The sequence below is a fragment of the Suricata suricatta genome, chromosome 17 (assembly GCF_006229205.1).
Source record: "Suricata suricatta isolate VVHF042 chromosome 17, meerkat_22Aug2017_6uvM2_HiC, whole genome shotgun sequence".
Classification (NCBI taxonomy): domain Eukaryota; kingdom Metazoa; phylum Chordata; class Mammalia; order Carnivora; family Herpestidae; genus Suricata; species Suricata suricatta.
Genome location: NC_043716.1, coordinates 40,607,498 through 40,622,826, shown reverse-complemented (window position 1 = coordinate 40,622,826; position 15,329 = coordinate 40,607,498). Strand labels below are relative to the sequence as shown.

Genomic DNA, 15,329 nt, shown 5'->3' with positions numbered 1-15,329 from the left:
CAAATGATTTGAACAGTTTTTATATCAGTAACTTGCATGGTTTTTACACTGGCACTTTTATCACTAATTTAGGAGAATCAGATGCATTTCCCTCCATATACTTAGGTACTAAGATTTCAAATTTATAAATATGGTAGTGTTTGTAAATATTAAATTTTTACATGAATATTGGGTTCATCCTTGTTTTCCTTTGTTTCCTAGGTATTATCCAGTTTTGTAAGGAAACCACTTTTATATCACAATCAAAATTTGGTTACTAGACTGTAGCCATAATTGAGTTACAGTCACTTAGATTCATTATTTGAAATTCTACTTACTAAGGCAGACCTAAATGAAACATATCTTCTAGAACAATTTCACATTTGCATTTACCTGCACTGCAGAACTGGCTTAAGCAATATGTTAGCTGTTAGGAAATATATAATTTACTTAAACTTGTTATCTTTGACTACTCGGAGCTCCTAGAGTAGTCAACTTCTTTGAGTTCACCTTAAACTATGATATCTGATCATTCTAAATAGATTTTTAAATAGAAGTTAGACTTCATTAAGGTATTTAAATCTGAAAGAAAATTAATGTACTGAAATTTTCAAGTTTGACAAGTTCATTAAAAGTTTTTTAGCATGTCTTGATACCTTATCAGCTTTTTATTTGTATTCTTTCTGCTGGCATTTCCTTAATGTTTGTTTGCTTCACCTCTCTGGTTCATTAGATTGCTATTATTTATGTTTTCATGGACCTTATCTTCACAGTTTACTGTATCTTGTAAAGCCTTTTCCACATCTGTTTGGCCAGCTGTACTGGCTGTTTTTGGCAAGGTCATCTGCAGTGCACACCACAGGGTAGTGCGTGCTTTCCGAGTAGCCACACACATCTCTTTAATTGCTGAAGCAAGGGCAAAAACATCTGTAAAGCAAACACTCAGAGTCAGTTCATATTAGATATCTTTTATGTATCCCTTAACTCTTAAAAAGCCCAATGCTATGCTATTAAATGATCAAACATTATTATTTTTATAAAAGAAGAATGGCTATTGACTGAGTTAACTATTTGACTTAATATTGAAAAGTGTTGATACCCTGTTTCTGATTCGTATGACAAGAACTAAGCTTTGGGCAGAACACAGACATTGATGGAGTTATAATTAAATGGGTAAAATTAACAAAACTGATCAAAGTGCTTATGGAATAAATTATGTGAGGATGATTTACCAATTTTGCTATTATCAAAAGAATATGCCTTATCAAAAGAATATGCATTAACACTTATACCTCTGTCATCTTGGCATCTAGGAACTCCTTGCCTTTGCCGATTTGAAGCATTAACAATTTCATCCTTTCTACGTGACTGTACAATATGAATGGACTCCAAGTGTCTATCAAGAGCAGTAGAGATATTGGCATGAAGGGGAGAGCTTCGAAGGCGTTCCATTTTGCCTAGTAGAGTCACAACCTGAGGGAAACATTTTGAATTCTGATAAGGCATATAACCACATTGCCCTGTCTTTAAGTAAGAACAAATCTTCAATGAAGTAGAATACAGATGAGAGCAATAATATTCATCTAATAAATACTTGAGTGCCTACCATGTCCTGACACCATGCTGGGGAAAATAAAGAAGTAATGTCAGTCTTTTGTACCTACTTGTTTCGGTAATCAGTTACTGGGAATAAGCAACAGTTAAAAAATCAAACATTTAAGCATTTCCATGTCACTGACAGGGAGTGCAAATTTAAGATCCAGTATTGTTTTTGGCAAATAAGAGAAGAGCCTGCAAATAAAAAAACATTTTTAGGAGGTAGTGTAATCTAAAGGGAAAAACACTGAGCTAAAAGGGAGAAGCCCTAGATTGAATTATCCTGACCTCAGCAAGTCCTTTTTGGGCTTTCAATTATTCTCCTTTTGGAAATCAGAAATATTCAGATCATACTAACTAGAGGTAGTTTTATTTTTTAATTTTTTTAATGTTTTATTTATTTTTGATACAGACAGAGACAGAGCATGAGAGGGGGAGGGTCAGAGAGAGAAGGAGGCACAGAACTGGAAGCAGGCTCCAGGCTCTGAGCTAGCTGGCAGCACAGAGCCTGACGCGGGGCTCGAACCCAGGAACGTGAGATCTGACCTGAGCCGAAGCCGGAGGCTTAACCGACTGAGCCACCCAGGCTAGAGGTAGTTTTAAGGAATCCCTAATCCAGTAGGATCAGTAAGGGAAGTATAATTCATAGTTGCATATACCTAACATCTCGAATTCTAAACTTGAAAGGTGGAAGGAAAGAGAACTTTTTCAATAGTTAGGATTTGGACATCAAATAAACATAGTCATTGCCTTTGGGAGCTAAATGATTTAAAATTCACATAAGAACTTGGTGTTCATTGATTAGAGAATAGAAAAATCTCTCAATGAAGAAGCTAACAGCACCTGAATGAATGCCTCTAACCTCATGCTCATTTCAAGTTTCTTTGGAGTAATCACTTCGGATCCATGGAGAAAACAGAAGTACACAGGTATTAAATATTTTCCTCCCAACTACTGAACCCACCAGGGTCCTTGAGGGGGAAACAAAACAACAAAAGAAAATAAAGGAAAAACCACAAAGAAAAACTCCTGTGAATTACTAATTATCCATTTTTAAATTATGTATTTTTAAAATAATTTTAAATAATTGATAAGTGAAAGAAATTTGCACAGCTTATTTTTAATTTTAAAAGAAGGTGGGGTTTTTTTGAGAATTGTGTTAAACCAGCAAACTAGAAAGTAGTACATGTAAAAATATTTTTGCCCTTTGTGATCATCAGTCTAATATTGCTAAAATAAAAAACAAATTTTTTATGTTTATTTATTTCTGAGAGAAAGCATGAGCAGGGGAGGGAAGGGGCACAGAAAGAGGGAGACACGGAATCCAAAGTAGGCAGCAAGCTCTGAGCTGTCAGCATAGAGTCTGACATGGGGCTCGAACTCACAGACTCTGAGATCATGCTCTGAGCCAAAGTCAGACGCTTAACCAACTGAGCCAGCCAGGTGCCCCTAATGTTGCTAAATATAGATAAAATTATTATTACAGCTATAAACATAACCTAAATTAATGTGAAGCATAAGCAGAGCTCAAAAAAGTTTATTATGTTTGCAATCACTTGACTTATTGCCTAGAAATGGATTGCTGAGAAAAAGGAATTTTAACTTAGGATGGTTTTAAGAAAGATAATAAAAGATCGAAGTTTTTATTAACATCTGGCTGTAACCCATGTTAGTATCTGATTATAATACTGATAAATCCATTATACAAATTTACAGATTTGATAAAAGAATTTCAACTGACCACCTGAAAGCTAGGTAAAATCACTTTTTTCCATTGAAGTAGTTCATATCTGTATTTTAAAAACAGCAAAGTACATGAAACTGATGTTCAATAAAACAGACTCTGCTATGTTGGTTTTTCTAATTCCTAAAATGGCCTTTATTCAGTCATAGAAGCAAGCTATCTTCACAGCATGCTTTTTCCCAGGAATTTTTTTAGGTTTTTTTGGTTTTGTTTTGTTTTTTAAGTAATCTCTGTCCAGTGTGTGGCTCGAATCCATAACTTTGAGATCAAGAGTCCAAATGCTCTTCCAACTAAGCCAGCCAGGTACCCCTCCCAATAATATTTTATCATATTTAAAAAGCATCTCAAAGTTTTTGAGAGGAAGGTCAAAAAAGAATAACTTTACCCTACTCTATTAAATTGTAGAAAATTCTGAAATTACAAAGGAGATAATAGGAATAAACATTTGTTAAATTACAAAATGACCTAATGTCAGGATTCCTTGTACCTGAAGTGATATACTCCTTTTCTAAAACAAAGCTATTTTATACAATTATGCATACCTACACTCTTCAGTATCTTTTCAGTTAATCCGTATTTAATACATTGCTGAGTACAGTTAACGTTTGTTGAGTAACAAGTGTGCAAGGTTAAGAAAATAAAATATGGTAATTCCCTGTTAATTTCTCCTTTTGTATAATGCAGATACAGATTGCTCATCTAGCTAGAAAACGTGTTTTTTGTTTTGTTGGAGAAATGGGACTTTTTCTATAAGTAGTATTCAAAATTATTTTTGTTTTAAAATTCTGTTGAGAATTAGCTCTATTGCTGATCTAGGTTTCTTAAAGAGGAACCATTTAAATTTCTAAACCTACTTTTTTTTATGCTCAATTTTTATTCTGAGAGCGAGAGTGAGAGAGCAAGAACAGGGAAAGGGGCAGAGAGAGAATCCTGAACAGGTTCCACACTGTCAGCCCAGAGCCTGATGTGCAACTGGATCCCATGAACTGTGAGATCATGACCTGAGGGGAAATCAAGAGTTGAATGCTTAAGTTGCCCAGGCGCACCTACTAAATCTGCTTTTAAAAGGATTGAGGTAGTGCTATGTCCCCTTTCCTAACTATTAATCATAGTAGTAGGACCAAACATGGAAAAGAATATATTTCAGAGAATTATGCATAAATGGGATTTAAAAATCATTCAGAACTCTGACTTGCTGAAACATTTTAAAATTTTATCAAGCAATTAAAAAATCCATTTTTGGATGTTTTTACAGCTTACTCTGGCTTGTTCTCGAAGTTCATCCACAATTAAGCGATCAACTCGAGATGGGTTGGAGGTCAGCCTTGGAATTGGAGTGTTGTTAGTACTGGATACTTTTTTCCCTGGGTAATTCTTGGCCAGGGCCAATTCAGTCTATAAAAAAAATTATATAATTTTTAGGTGCTGAATTTTCTAAATATGATTCAATTATGAATAACATTTCTTATAGGCCTAATAAATAAATTGAAAATGACTACTTTAAAACTGTTTCAGTATCAAACAGAACAAATGCAAACCACAATACCACTGTATTTTTCTATATTTAACGCATATAAAGTACCTGAAGGCTCCAACAGTTTAATACTTAATTAAAGGAACTTTTTTTTAAGATCTTATTTTTAAGTGATCTCTGCACCCAATGTGGGACGTTAACCTACAAAACTCTGAGATCAAGAGTCACATGCTCTTCCAATGGACCCAGCCAGGCACTCCAAAAGAAGTAAACTTTTGGCTCATTAAGGAAAAGGTCTACTTCATGGGCAAAAAAACCTTTATATAAATAATAGTTTTTAAGTCTTACATTTTTTAGTTAAGTCATCTAATTCCTTAGAGTCATGGACTTAAATACTGTACATCATAGAAGAATTCAGCTTAGAAATAAGGCCAAGTATTCTTGAACTACACTAACAAAATGAAGATAGTCAGAGTGAACATCCTAAGTTACTCCTAAATGGACAGATTTATATTACCTTTTTTCTCTCCTTTTCTAATGCTCTCCATTGTTCATAGCACTCTTCTAGTCGAATATGAAGTTCACTGGCTGGTCCACTACGGGTTTTAATTGGTCTTTGAAATCCAAAAGTTGGTACGAAACCAGAAAAGGAATTATCACCATATATCATATCATTAAAGTAAGGGTATAAATGGCTTAAGTCATCATAAGAAAACAAATCATAAGAATCCAACAGTGGAACAACTGAATGGCCAAATGGGTGAGTGGATCTTAGGGGAAACCCATTTGAACCAAGTTGTTGAAAACTCTGATTAGGCCTTAAATCTCCCATCATATAATTATTAGAAAAGCATGATGCCTGTGTGCGATTCACACGGCTATTAATTCTGTTGTCTCCACTTCCCTGTCTGTGGGTATTAAAATGACCCTGTGATTCCAACAGATCTTGATATGTATTTTGAGATAAGCCATCTAAACGCTTTGGACCTTCTTCAGGATCATAACGTCCACTGTGAGGCTTAGCTTGAAAATGATGTTTGTTTACATTTTCAATGATCCCATACTGCTGAGCTCCATAGTTATCACAAAATCCATTTGGCTGCTTTATTTTTTTATCAGTAACTGATTCAAAGATATTTTCTTCTCCAGTCTTTGTCAGTCCTTCCATGTGATTGACAGATTGAATTCTTTCTGCACCATTGTAACTGAAATCAAAACTAGAAAATGCTGAAGGATTTTCTTGGCAACACTTCTGAAATAAACTGCTACTCGGGGTTAAATTTGTGGATGATAGTTGGGGTAAATCTGAAGAATGCTTAGAACCTTTAGAAGCTACACTTAAGTGACTATTTAATTTCATCAAGTTAGCTTGATTTCGGTAAGGAATAAGAGTGTTATTTTTTGTTTGGATATTCATCCAAGTTGGTCTGTTTAAGTTGATACCTCCTGATAGTGTTGCTGAGTTTGATGATAAATTCACAGACTTAAAATACTCAGAATTTGAGGGGTCAGGTTTAGTAAACTGTTGTTTTTCTGTGACATTAGCAAAATCATTATTAGCTGGACAAGCTGCATGAGGTTTTAGTCCATATTCTGATTTTAAGCCAAAATCAGCAGGGAATGCTGCTTCCTTTGCAAACTGTTTTTCTGTCAGATGTGGTGTGGTTTTTGGAAATGTGAAATTCTGCTGGTCAGGTACCGTCTCTTCCATTTTTTTCTGATTTGCCGGCTTAACCTGAAATAACTTTGTGTAGGTGTCTGCTTCTACAGTTGGTGTTTCAGGTGTGCCATTGGCTAACTTTTTACTATCTTGGACATTAAAATTTGAACACTTATTAAGCTTAGCCTTATTAGGATGAACATATTCTGGGTATCTACAATAATCTGTGTTTTCATTGTATCTATTAAATTGAGAAAGAAACATCTCTGCCCTTTTTTGCTGTAATGGTGCTTCAAGACCTTTAGCACATATTTTCTCTCTTCCATGAGGGTAAGTATCAATTCCTGATTCTTTCATGATGTCAGACAGACCCATCTGTGATGTAAAACAGGTTTTGATAAATGGATTATCTTGGGATGTTGCCTTAGCTGTATCATTTGTCTGGATATTGTAACAGTTATAATGATCACTTCGTGAGGGGTACATCCATTGTTCTTCAAGGTCTACACTAGTAAATCCATGATAAATTTCATCTATTTTTTGTTGTGGTGTTAGATTACTATTATGCAGGTATTGCTTTTCCACTGCTGACACAGCATCACCACTATAAAAAGCTTGCTGAGAGATGGCTGTATCTATTGGCCTTTTGGTTTCTGTTAAGAGGTCATGGTGATCTGTAAATCTGCTTGTGTTCATTGGCCAAACTGACTTTAAATTGGAGGAGCAGGTCCTAGAACAAGTAAATATATTTAATTACAACTCAGATTTTAAATGACTTTATTTCCGGTGGAGAAGGTAGGACAGGTTCTCAAAACATTTATATTGCTTCACCTCCCCATTATCTAATCCTTTCTAACCTTGCCTTATAAATTACCATTACATCCAAATAATTTTCTATCACTTGGAATGTGCCACATGCTACATTAATATGCATTTAGATTTTAATATGTCTTCGGTATACTTTCCCAAGAGGTATTAACTGAGGCCTGATGCTGGTGACTACATGGTCTTGCATGAATTGTTTGTCTACAGTAAGCAGGAAACAAAAGTTTTTTTCCTTTAATTAGGTTATTATAGAATACAAAAATGTTGTTGACCACATTTTTTAAATGAAAAAGATGTACTTTGCTATTACTAAAATTAAAATATTTTAATTGGTTACATGTGTGCTACATATTTCTCTATTTATGAAATACAGCATTTGGATAATGTGGCTTCCATACCCAAAAAAGCAATCAAAGTGTATTTAAATTTTTTTTACCATATGAATAAAATCCATACGTATTTCTACATAGCAGTAATAATAGTTTTATTCTGTAGGATAGATGTATAAAAGCTCTTTGGAATTTGTACTCTTTAAGTCAAACTTTAGCTCATGACTCAAGGGAAATAGCTCTGAATTATGGAAGAATAACTTTCCAAATGAAAATTCTTAATAGCAAATTAAACTTTAAGCCTGAAACTTCCAATTGTATGGCAAGTACATCAGCAAAGTCAAGGCTGCTAGAAACAAATATTTAAATTAAGATGTCTATTGTCACATGATTCCCTATTAAGTAAAAAATAAAAGCTAATAAATACAGTAATCTGTTATGTGTGAATTTAAAAGCTTACTATATACTACAAAGCTTATATAACATACTAACCCCTCAGCAAAATATGGCTGTGACTTATCTTGTTCTTCCAAAATGTTAGACACAAGTCCATATAAGTCTGTTTCACTGCCATAGTCATTTCTTTCCGTTTGAGTCCTAAAAATGAATATTACATGTAAATTATTTTCCTCATACTAAAATACAATATTGCTTTCTATTTCCAGACTTCTTATGCTGTTATTTTTCCATAAAATATTTGGATTGAATTTATCCCATCACTTCAAATAAAGAGGGAATAGGAACTCAAGAATATTTTCCACTTTTAGGGGTGCCTGGCTCAGAAGGTTGAGCATCTGACTCGATTTCTGCTCGGGTTATGATCTCACAATGGGTTCGGGCCCTGTGTTGGGCTCTGTGCTAGTGGTGTGGAGCACGCTTGTGATTTTGTCTCTCTCTGCACTTCCCACTCTCTCTCTTTTTTTCTAAAGAATATTTTCCACTTTAGCATACTGCCTATGCTACATGTTTCTCCATTTCAAATCCTAGGTCCAGTTTGCAATGTATGCTTAACTCTTATTTCTCCCAAACACATGCTATTCATTTTAAGTTCCAAGATATAAATCTCTGACTTACGATGTTTTAGACATGCTTGGCACCATGGCTGCTTCCAAAGGCATATCTGGTCCCATTATACATTATTCCATCAACACTTGCTCCGGTTTTTCATTTGTGATTTGAAAACCATACAAATCTGCTACTCTATTTTTGTAACTCTTTAGACCAAATGTTGGATTTAAAAAGTGAAATGTGATATGGTCATCCTAGATACCACAGTAATATTACAGCTATCCCTTAGATGTAACAGATTTCTTGGCCATCCCTAAATCCTTTCTAAAGTAACTGGAGCTCCATGTACCTGAAATCCCACCTTGTGACCAACACTGTCTAAATAATACAAAATGTAAAAAACAAGAGATGGAAAATTAGTGCCTTTTAATATCCTATCCATATAAACCAATTTGTTCCTAGAAGTAATATGTTGCTTTAAGTTGTAGCTTCTTATTTTCTCACACTTTATTTCTAACATTTCATAGTGTTAGGACATTTTAGAAATAAAAATACCTTTATATTTGCATAACCCTCCAACAGTTCATTGATCTTCATAACATAAGATGGGAAGGTATTAGTAATCTTTCAGCTATTGAAGAATGATCATTTGAGATATTAAGAAACTTGTATTTTGCAAGTGTATGCGATTTGTTGTACTATACACTTACTGAACAAACGGTCTGCCTACAAGTCTAATGCTTTTTCTACCATATCATGTTATTTCAAAAAGATTGGATGTAAAGTTTTTTTGTATAATAATATATTAGTATATTTCTAAAATAATTCAAATTAATATATACTAAACTATTAGTAGTTATAATTGGGAAGTGTTAAGGGTTAAGGTGAACTTCCACTTTTGTTTATATATTTCTGTAAAGTCTGAATTTTTTCAATGAACATATACCAACTGAAAACATATTCTTGTAGAATTATATATTACATAGTCTTTTTAATAAGATCACTATTTTATGGCACTTACCAAAATTTTCAAAATTTCAACTGTTTTTTTAAGTAATCTCTACACCCAATATGAGGTTCGAACTCATGACCCCCAAGATCAAGAGTCACACGCTCCACTGACTCAGCCACCCGGGCACCCTAATTTTTAATGTTTTTTAAAAATATTTTAACATTTATTTTGAGAGACACAGCATGAGCAGGGGAGGGGCAGAGAGAGAGGGACACACAGAATCGGAAGCAGGCTCCAGGCTCTGAGCTGTCATGTCAGCACAGCCCCATGCGGGGCTTGAACTCAAGAACCACAAGACCATGACCTGAGCCAAAGTCGGCCACTTAACCGACTGAGCCACCCGGGTGCCCCTAGTTTTTAATACTTTTTAAACATTTTTTAATTAATAAGATTTTTAAGGATAGCACCCAGCTGGCTCAGTTGGTAGAGCATGTGACTCTTGATCCAGGGGTCGTGAGTTTGAGCCCCATGTTGGGTGTAGAGTTTAAAAAGAAGCTTAAGGGGCGCCTGGGTGGCTCAGTCAGTTGAACGTCCGACTTTGGCTCAGGTCATGACCCACAGTTTGTGGGTTCGAGCCCTGCATCGGGCTCTGTGCTGACAGCTTGGAGCCTGGAGCCTGCTTCTGATTCTGTGTCTCCCTCTCTCTCTCTGACCCTCCCCTGTTCACACTCTGACTCTGTCCCGCTCTTGAAAATAAACATTAAAAAAAAATTTTTTTTAAAGCTTAAAAAAAAGAATATTTAAGATTTTTAAAATAATTATTATCCAATTACTAAAGCTGCATCAGCCTTTATCAACTGTTCCCTTATACATAATTAAAATAAAGGCAGGTGTTACTCCTTTATACTTCTCTTTCCAACAGGACCCCATAATATCCTATCTTCCTTTTTAAACCTCACTATACTTGTGCCCAGCAAGTCGTCATTGTCATTGTCGTCATCATCACCATTATTGTAAGATCTATAAAGCTGGAGATAATATTTGCCATGTTGATTGTAATATGCCTAGTAGGAGATATCTGGCATAGAGTTAGGCCTTTAATGTTAATGGAATTTAAAAATAACTGGGGGGGGGGTCTGGGTGGCACAGTCAGTTGGGCATCAGACTCTTGATTTTAGCTCAGGTTACGATGTTGCAGTTTGTGAGATCAAGGCCCTCACTGGGCTCCATGCTGACAACATGGAACCTGCTTGGGATTCTCTCTGCCTCTCTCTCTCTCCGCCCTTCCCCTGCTTGCTCTTTCTCTCTCTCAAAACTAACTAAATGGTATGTTTGATAAAATCCTGTTTGCTGTGCACTCGTGAAGGAAATAATTACTAAAAATTTAAATTAAAATTGGATGAAAAATATAAAAATTATAACCCATTATATAAGTTATCTTTAGAAAGAGGAACTTAAGATTTACTCACTAAGGGCTGCCTCTAATGAATAAACAAAAAGTAATGAGCAAAAACTTATAACACAGAACTGCCCAGTGTAGGGTTTCTAAAAGTTTGATAAATAAAACTGTCATGCCATAACCTGAAAATGCTGATGTAGACAACAAAGAGCTAATACAACTGGGTTCTCATGTAATCAAACTTTAAAAGTTTTCATTTAGCCTGAAAAATATGATTTATTAATTTGCCTGTTAAAATATGATTTATTAATTTACCTGTTCTTTACATTGATCTGAGAATTAGAAGGCTGTTTAATATCATCTCCATAAGGAGACCATGGTGCATAGAAAAGTGAAGAATCTATAGAACTTGAATATTCTGCTGAAGGAAGTGGAGTATAGGTCTGCCTTGGTTCAACACTGTCTTCACTCTGAAATTTTAAAGACATGTTTGCACATAAAACACATCAAAATTACATTTATTATAGAATATTAGTGAAATAACAAGAAATTAGAGGAAATAACACATGTGTAAGAGTTGGGAGACTTAAAATCTAGACTAAGCTACCTAAGCTTATTTTCCACTAGGGGTTCGTGAATTTTTTTCTGGAAAGGGTCAGAAAAATACTTTAGGGTTTGCTGGCTGGTAAGGTCTCTGTTGAAACTTCTCAACTCTGCTATTCTGGCACCAAAGCAAACCACAGACAATATATAAAGGACATGGCTATGTTCCAATAAAATTTTGTTTACAAAATCAGGCACTCAGCAGATCTGATCAGTACTGTTGCTTTTCCCTGGTACGAAATACCTACAATTACTACACTTCTATTTTTTTTTTAACAGTTAAGTGATATGTAGACACTAGCAGTGTTATTTTCAAGACATCATTTACAAAATTGTCTTAATGCCTCCAATCTGTGGGGAAAAAAAAGGTGAATGTACATTTATTTATACAGAATTTTCAAAGAAATTCTATATAACATTGTATTCAGTCAACCTTGTGACAGGAGTACTGTATTTTAAAAACAAGGAAACTGAGGCTACAAGTTACTGAGCTGATAGGTGACAAAACTAAACCCAAACTCAAGGCCTTTTTACCCCTACTGTAGGAACTTTTAAATGATATCTTTAATTTTCAGCCTAGTTTCTATTTATAAGAGATATTATAAAAATGATATATAAAATTTTATGATGTCTTCAGAAATTTAAAAGCTATTACTACAATTAGAAGGAAAAATATAAGCTCATTTTTTGTTGAATGGTTCTATAATTTACTTTGAGTAAATAAGGTAAAAGATTGACTTTTAAGCTTTTATTGATTTAAAATACTGCCTCTTAGGGCATCTGGGTGGCTCAGTTGGTTAAACGTCTCACTCTGGATTTTGGCTCAGGTCATGATCTCACAGTTGTGTGATCAAGCCCCATGATGGGCTCTGTGCTGAGCGTGGAGTCTAATTAAGATTCTCTACCTCTCCTTCGGCCCCTCTCCCTTGCATGCTCTCTCTCAAAAACAAACAAACAAACAAACAAACAAAATACTGCCTCTTTCCAAAAGGGATTGATGTACGGTGAAAAAAATTTTAAATACTTAAAATAGCAGAATGAATTTAACTAATAATAAAGATTAAACTAACCTATTTAGATGTATTTTATTCTAGAAAATGCTTCTTTAAAGAAGTCTGAAAATATAAATTCACATATTTTAATTCTCCAAATGAAATCTGAGATGTAATAACTACAAATATCTGAACACAGTAGAAATATAATTCTGACTAAAAATATTTTCTAATTGCTTTTATAAAGTTTACATAAAGAGAGAAGACATATTTAGATCAAAGTATTCTTAAATTTTTGTTCTTCATAGACATAACTGAAATACAACTCTTTAAACACAACTCTGAGTTTCTACTATACCAGTAAAATATGAAAATTTGCATCTTCCCATCACCCATCTTCAAGAATCTCAAATATTTACAACCATTTGTTTAAATTTTGGTTATGACTGCTATCTGAAAACTACATGTTACAACTGTCTTGTTTATATTTATATATATATATATATATATAATGCTGACTATTCTGAAGCTGGGGAAACTGAGGCACCAAAATACTTTTGCTAACTGTCACTAAAAACTACTTTCCAGAGTTTCTTAGTTAGCAATAACTTTTATAAAGGCTTTTATCTTTGGAATCTTTCATAATTTTATTCCTGGAGCTCTGGAGTTTTTATCATAGGCCCACCTCAACACTCTTTAAGGTGTGAAACATACAAAGTGACATAAATAATTGTTCATCTTTTTGATATAGTGACTTAAAAGAAGTATTTCCAGATTATGTAATATCAAATAAGATATACAGTATTTGAAATTAAATACATTTTAGGAGTATTCTTTCAACTCCGTTTTATACTTTAAGATTTGAGTATTAGCAAAATTAAATCCTTTTAGAAGATTGATTTCAATTTCATATTCTAGGATAAAACAAACAGCTAAAGTAATGTGGTGGATTCACACAATTATACTTTAAAAATATGGACCCTTCTCAGTTAAAACATCTATAGGAATTAAGTTCCCAAATGTTTAGATTTGGCATAATAATCAATCTATGTAACTGCAAAATGTATCACTTATATATCCTGGATATACTTGATTGATATTAAATCCAAGTAAATTTTAGTAGCTGTGAAAACAGTATAGAGAGCAGTGGAATACTAGTCGTGGCAGTAAAAAGGCCTGCGGTCCACTTAGGCTTTCTCACTTAAGACATGAATCAAGCTGAACCACAGTTTTTCTGTCTGTACAGTGGGTGCAATATTATACAAAGTTGTGTGGATTAAATAAAATTAATTATTTTGGGCTATTGTTATAATTCAAAGTATAACAACACTGATGTCCTGGTTAAATAATTTCAAATGAAAATGACTTACACTATCTGAAGCCTAATTTTTTTTAATTTTTTTAATTTTTAAAAATTAAAAAAAAATTTAATGCTTTTTATTTATTTTTGAGAGACAGTGCGAGCAGGGGAGGGTCAGAGAGAGAGGGAGATACAGAATCGGAAACAGGCTCCAGGCTCTGAGCTGGCTGTCAGCACAGAGCCCAATGCGGGGCTCGAACCCACGAACCATGAGATCTGACCTGGGCCGAAGCCAGACGCTTAACCGACTGAGCCACCCAGGCGCCCCTCCGAAGCCTAATTTAATATGATTAATAAAACTAATGGTTTTAGGTGAAGCAAAAAGTAGCATGTAATCCAATAGTGTCCAAGACACTATTAAAGCCACAAAATGAAGGCATAAAGAAAACTTTCACCATCCAATGATCAAAAGTATTTTGGGGCCGACTTGCAATAAACGCTTGGAGGAACAACTACTTTACGGTCTTACTAAATATAGATTTTTCTTGGGGCGCCTGGGTGGCTCAGTCAGTTAAGCGTCCAGCTTCGGCTCAGGTCATGATCTCACGGTTCGTGGGTTCGAGCCCCGCATCGGGCTCTGTGCTGACAGCTCAGAGCCTGGAGCCTGCTTCAGATTCTGTGTCTCCCTCTCTCTCTGACCGCCCCCCTGCTCGCACTGTCTCTCTCTCTCTCAAAAATAAATAAAAACCATAAAAAATTAAAAAATATACAGATTTTCTTACATTTCTGAGGACAATGAAAACAAAAATCAATGTAAAATCTTGTTTTCAAAGCAAAGTATGGTATTGCACAGACTCTGTATTGAAATTATTACCGGCTTTTAAACAGAAAGAAAGGAAGGTTCTTGGCTTTCTGGTCCTAAACTTGGAGCAATTTCAACATCTATAGGAACGGGCCCGGGGAAACGACTTTGACTGGGGGGAGGGATCCTCTAACAAAGGATGGACCTGCGATTTGTAGCAATCATAGAAGGAAGAGGAGCCGCTCAGCATCATGCTGTTGAATACGTCCGTGAATCTCCCGCTGGGGTCGGCACCGAGGTTCAAGCGAGTCGCGCCTCCACGGAACGCTACCTTGGGCTGCACGAAAACAGGGACAGGGACGAAGCGGGAGCCGCATCACGCACTGCAAAGCCAGGGCCGAAACGACAGACGGCTGGTGGCCCGCCGCAGTTCTCGCCACTCCACTCGGACCCCGCCCCGAGGAGACCCGGGTCCCGATCCCGCGGCCGGCGCCTGTCTGTTCCCGGTTTCCCCTCTGCCTGCGGGCCCCACCTCTGCGGGCCGTCCGCAAAGGCACGGCCGTCGACGGCCGTGACAGGCCCACGACGCCGGCCATTGCCTCAGCGCCGCCGCCGCCGCCGCCGCCCGACGTGAAGACGGCGTCGGTAATGATGCGGCGACCACCG

At 35.7% G+C, this 15,329-nt stretch overlaps 1 protein-coding gene across 1 annotated transcript in view; it reads right to left on the bottom strand.

Moving 5' to 3' along the window:
- Positions 1-655: 655 nt before the first annotated feature.
- MEIOC (meiosis specific with coiled-coil domain) overlaps positions 656-15,329 on the bottom strand; it is a 14,969-nt gene continuing 295 nt past the window's right edge. The window contains exons 2-8 of the mRNA XM_029929230.1: positions 14,869-15,000; positions 11,282-11,436; positions 8,100-8,204; positions 5,311-7,183; positions 4,580-4,714; positions 1,272-1,452; positions 656-906 (exon numbers count right to left, since the gene is read on the bottom strand). Coding sequence (XP_029785090.1) covers positions 677-906; positions 1,272-1,452; positions 4,580-4,714; positions 5,311-7,183; positions 8,100-8,204; positions 11,282-11,436; positions 14,869-15,000 — 2,811 coding nt within the window. The 3' untranslated portion in view covers positions 656-676. The remainder of the gene's footprint in view (positions 907-1,271; positions 1,453-4,579; positions 4,715-5,310; positions 7,184-8,099; positions 8,205-11,281; positions 11,437-14,868; positions 15,001-15,329) is intronic.